This window comes from Talpa occidentalis, unplaced genomic scaffold, assembly GCF_014898055.3.
Source record: "Talpa occidentalis isolate TD23 unplaced genomic scaffold, MPIMG_talOcc4v2.1 talOcc4.13, whole genome shotgun sequence".
In the NCBI taxonomy this organism is placed as follows: domain Eukaryota; kingdom Metazoa; phylum Chordata; class Mammalia; order Eulipotyphla; family Talpidae; genus Talpa; species Talpa occidentalis.
In genome coordinates, this window is record NW_023601322.1 from 52,262,957 (window position 1) to 52,275,798 (window position 12,842).

General features: G+C 39.1%; 1 protein-coding gene across 4 annotated transcripts in view; it reads right to left on the bottom strand.

Annotated features, from left to right (window-relative positions):
- SPIRE1 (spire type actin nucleation factor 1) overlaps positions 1 to 12,842 on the bottom strand; it is a 174,345-nt gene extending 161,503 nt beyond the window's left edge. For 2 of the 4 annotated variants that reach the window (XM_037508869.2, XM_054694224.1), the window contains exon 1: positions 12,707 to 12,842. In XM_037508869.2, the coding sequence (XP_037364766.1) occupies positions 12,707 to 12,827 (121 nt within the window). In that variant the 5' untranslated portion in view covers positions 12,828 to 12,842. Of the gene's footprint in view, positions 1 to 190; positions 284 to 11,902; positions 12,104 to 12,706 lie in introns of those variants that run through there. The other 2 variants (XM_037508868.2, XM_054694225.1) reach the window with 2 other exon arrangements.

Below are 12,842 nucleotides of genomic sequence, written 5' to 3' on the forward strand. Positions count from 1 at the left end.
CTCCATTCAATCTTTTACAAAGTTATTCTACATAAGTTTTAGAAAGCTATCTTTCCAAAAAGAGTAATCTGCTTACATCATTTTCCTGCTTAAAATTTTTCTATGGCTCTCCATTGCCTATACAGACTATAAATACAAACTCTAGAGTGCGGACAAAAAGTCCCTCATAACCTAATCCCAGCTAACATACCTTTCCAGCCTGTCTCATCTTCCACCACTCCCACACACATCCTATGCTCCAGGCATAGTGGACGCCCACTGCAGAGAAGACAAACAGGTTCAACCTCACGTGTCAACTCCAAATAATTGCTAATGACTGCCTGAAGCAAAATGTTGAGAACTCTGAAGCTGCTTATAAATTTAACAGCAAAAATGTAATGACTAAGTGGTCTGTTTTTGGTATAAGGGAGTGGGTGTCAGCACAAATTCCACATTAATAATCAATGCACGGTTGTTTCTTGAATAGTTCTTCCACATTTCTTTACCTCTGTACTTACTTTTGCTACTGCTTAACATGTTCTTCCTTTAAACCACTGCTCATCAATCCTTCAAATCTCAGGACAAAAGATGACCTCTCTTGTGGGCTCCAGTTTTCTGCACATGATGATCTTATTTTGGAATTATTGTTTGTGTACATCTTGAAGGTATAGATGCACTTTATTTCTCTTTGTACCTTCAACACCTGACACAGTGCACTCAGAAGGTACTCAATTACTGGTGGCATGAATAAATGAAATCATGTAACAGAGGATTCCTCTAATAAGATATTTTTACTAAAATCTAAAAAGATATGACCACGCCTAGGACCAAATAGCCCATTCTGACTGCAGTAACATTCCTCTCTCTCTCTCTCTCTCTCTCTCTCTCTCTCTCTCTCTCGGAAATTCAAGATATAAGAGCATACACTACTAGATGGGAATCTGGCTTCCAATTAAAAATGGCAGGGGAAAAAATGGAAAATATGAATGAAAGGAAAACAGATTCAATTCTAAAAAAACAATACATAACACAGGTGGCAAAAAAAGATGAGAATCCAAGAAAGTTTTCATAAGCTAAATATGGGTCAGCAAATCCTGTTTTTATTATGTATATATCCTTTCATATACATGACACTAGTCAAATTTATTTAATTTATATTAATGCCCAGATTGGTTTTAATTTTTAAGGTCTGTGAGATATAATAATCATTTTGGAAAAATGCGACATCCACTAAACACTGAACATACAAGTACACTTTGAACCATCAATTCCATTTTTCCATACCATCAATTCCATACACATTCAACACGGATACATTTGTTCACTAAAAGTCATATCTAATAATGTTCATAATATTATTCAAAATATCCAAAAACTGGATATCCAAATGTAAAATCCAAAAACTCAAACATCCAGTAAGAGTAAAATAGGTAAATATGGTATATTCATATGATGGAATCTGATACAAAAATGTGAATGAACATACTACAACATATATATATATATATGTAAACACATACACACACACATATACACATATACGTAACAATATAGCTCAATGTCACTAAGTTCAAAGAAAGAAGTTAGACATACAGGTGTGTAACACTGGCTGATTTTATGTAAATTTAAACACAAGCAAAACTTAGGGTGTCAGAAGTCATGATAGTGGTGACAATTGGAGTGGTTGGTAACTGAAAGGTTGCAAAGTCAGGCTTTCTGGGATGCTAACAATGTTTGGTTCCTTGAACTGCATCCTGGTTGCAAGAGTGTATTCACATTCTGAAAATTCATCCTTAATGATTTATGCACTTTTCTATAACACTTTTAAATTTCGCTTTAAGAATGATGACAACAAAATAGAGGTATTTGCAGATTAACAAAAACTGAGTCAATTCAACGGTGACAGACTGGCACTGAAGTAAATACTAAAGGGAGTTCTTCAGGCAGGAGGAAAATGAACCAAGAAGAAAGTATAGTAATGAAGGAAGAAACAAAGAATATGGAAAGAACAAGTGTATGGCATGATCTAAATAAATATTAAATTGTACAAAAAATACTCTTGTATTTAGTATCTATGACAAACTAAAACACATGCAAACAATCACTAGAAAGCAAAAGGAAACAAATGGAATTAGTGTTCTAAGATATATGCATTATCTAAAGAATAACACAAGCAGTAATTTACACAAGAACTTAAGTCAATAATGCGAACTGTAAAGCAACTACTAAAAGAACAGTAAAAGAAGGAAGAAATTTTAACAATTAAAAATATTTGAAAAGAAGATATGGGAATATAAATAAATATAGAACTAGTGGAACAAATAGAAAACATTTAAGATGGCATAATCAGTATTTATATTAAATATAAATTAATTGCATAATCCAATTAAAAATTAAAGATTATAGTAAAAAAAATCCAAACCATATCCTGCTTGTAAAAGATATCAATACATGTTAAATGTAAGAATATAAGAGCTGGAAGCAAAATTATGGAAAGGAATATACCAATACATATCATTAATTAAAGAAAGTTGGTATTATATAGGATATTATATAGGATATATATAGGATATTATATTAATAAAAGGGTCAGTCCACCAAGAAGACACTACAACTCTATTTGTATGTACCTAATAATATGGCCTTAATACATAAGTAAAAATTGAAAGAATAACCCATAGGTCAAAGAAGAAATCATAGTGAAAATTAGACAGCTGAACTCAATTATAATGAAATTATGATGTACTGAAACTTCTATTCAGTAAAACATACCTCTAACAATATAAAAGGAAAGGCCAGTATTGGCGAAGTTATCATAATACATAAAACTGGCAAATAGCTTATATCCAAAGTACATAAAAATCGTAACATATAAAAAATGAGAAAAGACATGAAACATAATAAAAGTAGATTAAGTTGTTTTCAGGGGATGGGACAGAGAGAGAATGGGCAGTTGTGTTTTACTGGTATAGAGTTTCTGTCTGTGTAATGAAAAAATTAGAAATAGTGGTGATAATTCACAATATTGTGAATGGAATTAATGCCATTAAAGTAAATGGTGAAAACTGTAACCTTTATGCTACATATATCTTATAAGAAAAAATAGGAAAATAGAAAGCAGAAATTTCACATGCGATATCTTCATGATGAATAAAGGCACTGAATATGATTAATCAACAGATAAATGTAACTTAAAACTATAATGAGATATGTACCATTATACACCCACAAGCAAAGCTAAACTTATTTAAAATGACATTTCCAAGTATTAAAGTATATTCCCAGATTGTTAGGAAGTTAAACTCAAGCAGTTTGGAAAAGTGCTTGGCAATATCTACTACAATTCAAGGGACAGATATGCAATATCCAGCATGTTTAGAGTAGTGTTAAGTGAAATATCTAAAAACTCCAAACAATTCATCAGTCCTTCAAAAGCAGAATGGCTATATTAATTTTGGTATTTTCACACAATTGACTACTATACAGTAGTTCTATATACTGTAGCAATGAGAACAAACTAACACTACATGCAACAACAAGTAATGTATCTATCTCACAAATATAATATTGAGTAAAATAAGTCAGACATACACACACACAAAAACACATGTTAAATTCCATCCACAAAGTTCATAAACAGAAAAATACAACCTATGGTAACAAAACCTACATGGAAGACTTCTGGGCTATTCATAATGTTCCCTTGTTCTTAATCAGATCAGTGTTTACATGACTGCATCATTAAATGATCTGTACATTTTTTTTAATGTGTATAATGAACTTCCAAAAGAAAAATGTCTGAGAAAAACTGGCAAAAGTCTAAAAAAGTAAGTTTTGAAAAAGAATTGTCGAAAATAATTAGTTTAGACAGAAGAGAAATGGTTACTTAATTATCTTCAAATATATGCAGCAGTATATGCCAAAAAAATATATCCTTAATATATCCTGACCAACACTTCATTACCAGTCTATCATCAATAACACACAAAAAAATCTGTTGAACTCTTGTACAATTAGATGAAATATGCTTTGATTGCATAAAAATTTGATGACACATTTTTAAATGTATTTTCCTTGTATGATGAGAATAATGCAACCAGCAAAACAAAGAAGGGTATCATGGAATGTCTATGCTTGATATTTTGAAAAACAACAGAACCAGTTAAACATTGACCTGAAAGCAGCAAAGACCAGAGAAGCCAATAAATTCAATGCAGGAAAAAACAAATCTTGCCTTGTCTTAATCCTGGTATACTACTACTTAAAAGTAACTATACAGAAGAAATTAAAATTCAGGAAAGTATCACTTCTTACCCCAATTAATTTACACTGCTTTGTATATGCACAGTATTTTTCTGATGCCTAAAGTAATCATTATCCCATCTAATATTGAAATACTCAGCCAAGACCAAAAACCATTTGCCCAACTGTATTTTTCATCTCTTTCATTTGTTAAGACATTTAAGAACACAGAATCATTAATTCAAAAGGGCACCTGCACCCCTATGTTTATAGCAGCACTGTTTACAATAGCTAAGCTATGGAAACAACCCAAATGCCCAAAAATAGATGACTGGATCAAGAAGATGTGGTACATATACACAATGGAATATTACTCAGCAATCAAAAAAGATAAACTTGTGCAATTTGCAGCAACATGGATGGAGCTGGAAGGGATCATGCTCAGTGAAATAAGCCAGAAAGAAAAAGAAAAATACTGGATGGTCTTACTCATAGCACAAATTTAGAAAACATAAATAAGGGACTAGGAAAAGATTAATTATAATAAAGCAAAATTCAAAATCAACAAGCAACTATAAACCAGAAACACACTATCACACTATGGGGGTGGGGGGAAGGGAAGGGGGGATTAGGGTCAAAATAAGGGGGGGCAGTAATTGTATGGGGAATATATCCAAGATGAAAATGCATACATTGTGCGAAAACGAAAAATGATGTAAAAAATATATTTTAAAAATCATAATATAGTGACTCTAAAATTAATTATGTATTAAGTACATTATCATTATAAAGAAAAGTTGTATGACAAAGGAACAGGGAGGGTGATTAGTTTTAATACCATTATTTCAAAAAGAAGTGATTGATGGGAAAGTATAGAGGCAATTTTTAAAAATAATTGTAGGAAATTTTATTATAGAGGCTATAGCCATTTCAGTGACTTAAATACAGTAGAATGTTAGTTGCGCTAAAAAAGGGGGGGGGGCTTATCACAAAGAGTGTATTCTATCTACATGTTGCACTTCAGAGCAGTAGTAGAAATGCATGCTTAACAGAATGGGGAAGTATTTCAACTGTGATTGATCGTCGAGATTTTATATAGTTCTGTTACTGCTTTAGGGTCACCTCTAGCCAGAGTGTCCATAACTATTTGCAAGGGGGGTGGGGGGGAATGATCAAGAAATTTATTCCAAACCATTCTTAACCAGCCACAGATATCAGTCAATCCACACTTGACTCTAAGTCACAGTTCACTGTCCTCCATTCAGTCCAGTATATCTAAGTTTGATATCCCAACTGGGCTCCTCTGGCTGCAGATCTTAAGTATCTTTCCCTCGTGACACTGCTTGTACAGACTGCTCTCTCTGAACCACTCTATTCAACCTGGTTCTATGACAGTCAATAAATAATCTATTAAATGAACGAATATACAAACAGCAGTAGTCACACCAGTAAAAGCAAGATACCAGAAAGAAATAATTCCCAAACCTAACAGTTTGAATACCAAAAAAATCTACTAAACCTCTTAACACTGGGCCTCCCTGGTGGCGCAGCAGTTGAGTGCTGGGCTGCAAAGCTGCCCGCAGCCTCTGCAGTTCTGGTTCGGATCCCCGGCCACCGGCGAGGGTCCCACATGGCACGCAGACCTCTCCTGCCGCCCGCTGCTCCCCTCAGCAGTGTTCTTTGTCAGCCTGCCTGTTCTGCTCCCCGCTCTGGCTCTGGTGAATTCTCTCACCCTCCCACGCTTCTGACTGTACCCAGTGCTTGTATAAATAAATCAATCTTTAAAATAAAATAAATTTCATATATATTTATAAAAATTTTAAAATATTAAAAAAATAAACCTCTCAACATTTAGATTCTTTTAGGTTAAAAACAAAATAAGCCCAACAGCAACAAGCACACTCAGTGCTGAGGTTCTTGGAAATATGTCTAGTTCCAGAACTAGAGAAAATACACAAAACATCAGCTTTGAAGTATCTCACAGTGTAAGAAGCAAGGATATGCTTAAAACCAAAAAGATGGCTGCATGTCAAATAAACAGAGGAGTCAAGCTGAAGGAGCTCCCAATGTGACACAGCTAGAACAACCTGAGCAACAAAATAAATGATGATGGATAACAAAGTATAAAATAAACCTGACTCCAAACTGATTGAATAAATGATTGAATAAATAAGTAAATGGGAGAGAAGGAAATCTTCCTTATAGAAGAATTCTAAATAATATTCAGTAAATATTCACTCCTTCAGGAGGAGGGTCCTTCCTTAAGTGCAAGCTGGATTTGGGAACTCCTTTCCAAAGACCATAAAAATGGTAAAAATAATTTCTTAGTGAAGAAACCTGACAAACAAAGTTCACATCACCAGTAGTGTTGAGAGGATATCAATATGCCTCACCCAATGTGATGAGAGGAGTTCCTCACCTCTCTGGCATTCTTCCCCCAAACCTGTAACCCTAGTCTAGTCATGAAAACATCAGGCAAACCCAAATGGAGGCACAGTCTACAAAGCCCCTGACCAATACTCCTCAAAACTGTTTATCATCAAGGTCACAGGAAACAAGAAAAGTCTGAGAAGCTGTTAGAGACCAGACGAGACTAATGAGACATGTCAACTAAATGCAGTATGGTATCCTAGATGGGATTCTGAGACAGAAAAGGGACTTTAATAGAAAAACTAGGGAATTTCACATTAAGTTTGTAGTTCAGTTAATAGTAATGTACCAACGTTGGTTTCTTGGTTCTGACAAATATATCACAGTCATGTAAAACTTAACATTAAGGGAACTGAGTGAGGGGTACCCAGGAATTCTCTGGACCATCTTTGCAACTTTTCTTAAAATCTAAAATTATCTCAAAATTAAAAGTTTATTTTAAAAACTGTATTTGTCAATAAGTAATATTCTTAGAGGTTTATACAAGTATCTGGGAGAGGACAGTTTCTTTTCTTTCTGCTAACCAACAGGACATAAATGGAAAATGTACATGGCTCCAAAGACAACATTGTGAAAGTGGGATGGGAAGTGCTACCATTTTACAGAACCAAAGGAAGTAATTCTGACCTTACAAATAAAAGAGTGCAACTAATCCTTATCACCATATAAAGAGTTAAAACTCTTAGGAAGGCTATGGAGACCCAACTTAAGTACTAATACCTGTATATGACTAAATTCTTTCCAGTTTTCCTCTTCATAATATAGAAATATAGATATAAAACCACAAATGCGTTATTCCAAAATTCCTTCCTAAAAAGTCTCTGACCACTCCACATAAACTGACACAAGTGGAAGTATGTCCGAAAGTAAATTGGAGTTGAAAGTAACAACAATCTTAACTGGGGTATCCCTGATGGCCTAGGGGCTAAGTCTCAGCACTGTCACCACTAAGCCCTGAGTTCTATGCCCCACCAAGGAGCTAACGTCTGTCTTGCCTGCTGCTGTCTGTGGCAGTGTATTTCAGTATATCTGCCTGTTCTGCTTCCCACTCTGTCTTTGGTGAATCCTTTTACCCCTCCCCCTGTACCTCTGGCCTACACCCCAATTTTTCTACACAAAAATTAAAAAAAAACTTAACTGATTATAACTAAAATATCTTAATTTTGCAAACAATCATGTGTGCAAATGGTTAAAATTCCTCCCAGAGACCTAAAAATCTGTGTAAATTAAGGGGACTTTAAGTCAAAGCTGTATTAGCTTCATGTTAAATTTATCACTGTGTTTATGTTTCATATTTCCTTCTCTAATGACTAGAATTATTTATTCTTACATCACCCATGGAAACTTGAACACTTCTTGCACATAGCAGGAACTCAATGCATATTTTTAAAATTGAACTAACTCCACATGTTTTAACATATTATTCAAATAGAATAATTCTTACCTATTACTGTACCTGGTAAGGCATTTCACCAATTCCTAATACCATCATTCACCCCAACCTCACATGTTCCTTTCACTTAATGATTAACTCAAGAAAACATATCAAGTGGACAAAAATTAATGTTTTAAAACATCTTCACTATTTCAACCTTGTCCACAAATAGTCTCTCTTTAAAATCAAATAGGATACTACTGCAAGACCCTTTTCCCCACCAAATTAGCATGAACCTTGCTGAGAAGCTTGAGTGATCATATTCTCCTTTCAAATCTCAAACAAAGCCCAATGTTCCCTATGGCAATAGATCCCTTTATTAGTATGCACACAGGCTTGCATTGTTCCTCCCAGGAAAACCTACTCCAAATTTAAGATTATTTTAAACAAGATGTGGCCAATTTTTTTTAACTTCTTTATACATCTAAAGCCAAAGATAGATAAAAAATTTTGAAATGCAAGTCTAAAATAAATTATTTTTATCAAATGGGTATTTAAGGCCTAAACCATGCAATAGTTTTAAATTCTAATACTACTGTTAATCATTCTTCATGGCATCCCCCAAAAAGAAGTACTAATCTTGTGAAAATATCTTGTAATACCTAAATTCCATCAATTACTACTGTCTAAAGGACGTGTACACCGCAAATATAGTCTAAATGCCATTTAGAGACATTGCTCACAGTCTGTTGTATATGCAGAGACTGTCTTTAATTCATAAATAATGGTATAGAAGTGAAAACTTGCATCAGCTTATGTATAATAAACTTTTAACAAACAACAAGGTTTTATTATGAATACCAGCACACAAACTAGGAAAAAATAGAAAATGTAACTTAATGACCTAAGAAGAAAATAATAAGCCCTCAAGAGTCTAAGCAAGCTATCCCTGTCATCACAGCAATGCTGTTTTAGAAAACACTGCTCATTTTTTAGATGCTAATTCGTAATTTAATCATTTTAATCTATAGAACTAATTTTTCCTTTTTCTTTAGCTCTAAATTATATCTGAATGTTAAGTGAAATTACTCATTCTTCATTGTTTGCTCCCAATATCTGTCTCATCCTTAGGGCTCCCACAACTTTCATCACTTTTCTATTTCTCTTATAATGTTTATCTAATTTTTAAATTGAAACTGAATGTGAATATTCTGGGTGTATTGATATCGTTAAAAGTAAACAAAACTAAAATCCAAAACAAGTCAAGAAAAATGTAAAGTGTAATTTCTTTCTATGGGACTAAATGAAGAAATATTGCTGCACTGCTATCACTTGCTCGTTCAACTCGACAACAGAAGGAACAGAGGTCAACGAGAAGATTCACTGGCTTGTTGATTATAGCCAGAATCCATTTCTACACACTGAATACAATTCTTGGAACCACACTATATCTGCTAGACTAGAAGGAACAATTTTGCACCCATCCCACACCTGCAGACATAAGGCCAAGTGTGGAGACTTTTGTAATGGTCACAGCTGGGGCTTCTGAGGGAGTTACTGGCATTTAGTAGGTAGAGACCGGGAATGCTGCTCAATATTCCTTGCAAGCAAAGGACAGCTCCCACAACAAAGAAGTAGTCAGCCAAGAACATCAATAGTGCCAAGGTTAAGAATCCTTGACCTAGACATCTGTCCCAATTTTGGTTACAGAACAGCTGGATTTGAGGTACCATGGTGCTGTGAAAGATTCAAGGGATTAGGGGAGGAAGAGAACTAAAATGTACTGAGTATCTGCTATTTACCAAGCCTTGTTTAATCACTTTACATATATCATCTCACTTAAACCCCCATCTTGTGAAAAAGTGATATATTCTTATTTTACAGATGAGAAGGCTACCCTTAGGGAAGTTAAAGAACTCATTCAAGGTTGCTCAGCTAAGGAGAGGAATCATGACCTGAATTCAAACCAAATCTGTTTCATTCCACAAAACTACAAGGCCTAGATGTTTAAAAGATTGCTAAAAATATACAATTACGTTAAACACCTTACAATGTAAATGAAAGTACCTCTTACAATGAATCAATTACCATTTTTACTTAAAAACAAAATTTATACAAATGTAAACACTACCAAAATAGCCAACATTTTTAAGAAGCAAGATCAAATGTTCATCTCATCCTTTCAGAATTAAAAAATAAAATTAAATGTTCAGAAGATACTGAGCCCTCCATAGAAAGGCAACTACTCTTAAATCTAGAAGGAAATCAACTGTCTAATATAAACAATGTTTTAGTATGAAAGATTTTTAATCAGTCCAGAATTGCTCAAGACTACACCCAGTCTGAGGCCCCTCCAGAGCGCAAGGAGAGCTCATAAGAGAACTGAGGAGGAATAGGATAGACTAGCCGCTGCAAGATACAACCCTATTTTCTCTGTATAGTAAATTACAAGGAGGTGGAATTGCTATCATTCATAGAAATAATACAAAAATAAAACCTTCGACATAAAATTCTGATAAAAAACAACAAATCACCACCAGAATCCATTAGTCTTTAATAAACTAACTGTAGGTCACAAATATAACTACACTCCTATGGGATTAAGTACAAAAGACTTGACAATGCAAACTGGGGCTTGTTCCCTCGGGAAATCACCACTACCAATGCTGTTTCTAAAAGCACGCTGCATACACGCTCTGCCCTTGAAATCCCGGGCCTCAAAGCACCTATTTTATAGATGTATCTTTTCATTTCATGCCAATACATTATAAGTAAATTACAATTGGAAGTACTTCCCGATAGTATTAAGTCCAAGTTTAAGAGCAATAAACATCAACTAAAAATTTTTGGAAATAAAATGCCCTCAAAACAATCACAAGATTCACTTTAAATAAAAATTCTAAAGTTTGTTTACCTAACATACACACACAAATATCCTAGTAGAACTGAAAGAACTGATCACTATAATCGAGAATGTTCTTTATTTTAATCAATTTACATAAGGACTTTCATCAAATGTCATCTTACTCCTGAATTACATTTTTCACCTTAGCATTTTGACACCTCCATCAACTTTCTAAAAGTGAGGGTGGGTTGTTTTTCCACGTTTTTAATAGACTTGCTTCTCAAACGAATAAATTAGATAAAAACTGACAGGAGAAGCCTATGATCAACCTCCTCCTCGTCGATAAATATTTGAGTAAACCCCAGCTCTAAGTCTGACGACGACGACGACGACTAAGGTTCATTTTACGTCGCTGTCAGACATTCTGTCAACGCTTCACTTCACGCGCCTACTTTTCCATCACAACAAATTTTAACAGACAGGTAAATAGTATTTTGCAACTTTTCAGTCGCTAAAACTCATCATTTAGTCTCTTCTTCCATTTCTCCCCAAACAGGATTCTCAGGGCTCCGATTTCTTTTAGATTTCCAAATCGAAGCAACATCGGTCAATTAAAAAAAAAAAAAAAAAAAAAACCCGTCCCCTCCTCCTCCCCCAAAGTGTCATTTTCCAGACAAGCGGGTGACCCGGGCCCGGCCTGCTCCGGGGACCCTTCCCGGCACCTGCCGCGGCGCAGACCCGAGCCCGGCAGCCGCGGCGCGGAGCCCGCACGCCCAGCGGGTCCCGGGAAGGGCCGCCCCGCACGGCGCCCGCACAGGCCGCGGGCCGGGAGGAGGCCGGCGGACCCGCGCCGCGCGCCCCCACCGCGGCGCGGCCTCGAGGGGCGCGGCCCGGCCGCCCGGCGCTCTCGGACGGCGCCCCCGCCCCCGGTGCCGCGGGGCCCGGCCCGGCCGACGAGACGCCGCGGCGGGCCCAGGCCGGCTCCTCGCGCCCGCCCGCGGACCCCGGGGGGGGCGCGGCGGCCTCCTCACCTGCGGCGGGGGGCGGCTCTCCCGCGTCGCCGGCCGCCAGGGTGACGGCGCCGTCCCTCCAGACGCGGACCTGCGCGGCCGAGAGCGCGCGGCGGCGGGGCGGGCGGCGGCCGGGGCCGGCGCGGCGCAGGGAGCCGCAGCACTGGTAGCACACGGCCCACGCCTGCTCCTCGTTGATGGGCTGGTTGTACAGCCGCAGGATCTCCGCCAGGCTCAGCGCGTCCCGCGGGCCCGCGGCCGCCCCGGCCCCCGGCGGCCCCTCGCCGCCCGCCGCCGCCGCCCCCCGCCCCGCGCCGCCCGCGGGGTCTCCCGGCTGAGCCATGCCGCGGTGGGTGGGCGCGCTGGGACGGCCGGCCGCGCCGCGTCGCCTCAGCTCCGGAGCATCGTCTCGCCGCCGCCGCCGCCGCCGCCGCCGCCGAGGCCGCCCCGCCCCGCCCCGCCCCGCCCCGCCCGCCGGCCGCGCGCGTCACGCGGGCACGAGCCGGGCTCCCGGACGCGCGGAGGCGCGGGGACGCGGCGGCGCTCGGGCCCGGGGTGGCGGCGCGACGGCGTTCCCGGCCCCGCCCCGCGCCCTCGGGGGTCCGCCGGCCCCGGCGCCACGGGCGTAGCCGGCGCGGCGGCCGCGGGAGTCGGGCCTTCCTCGGCCCTGGCCTCGCGGCTCCTCGGGCTCCACGCGAGCCCCGGCGGGGTCGCGGGGCGGCCGACTTTACCCCCACGCCCCGCTCGCTTCTTCCCAGCCCACCCCCGCCCCCCCGGGCCCTGCTCAGCTCCTCTTTGGTAACCATCGGCCAAACCTCCACGCACCTCGGCGTTTTATGTGTTGAGTGCTTCCCTTTTCACTCCCGCTGTAATGCAAGCCCCAGGCAGGGATCTCTGGGTTTTGCTCGCTGACCACCCCATAGACCAGAGCCTGGGCTGCAAGCATGTTGTCACTGATAGG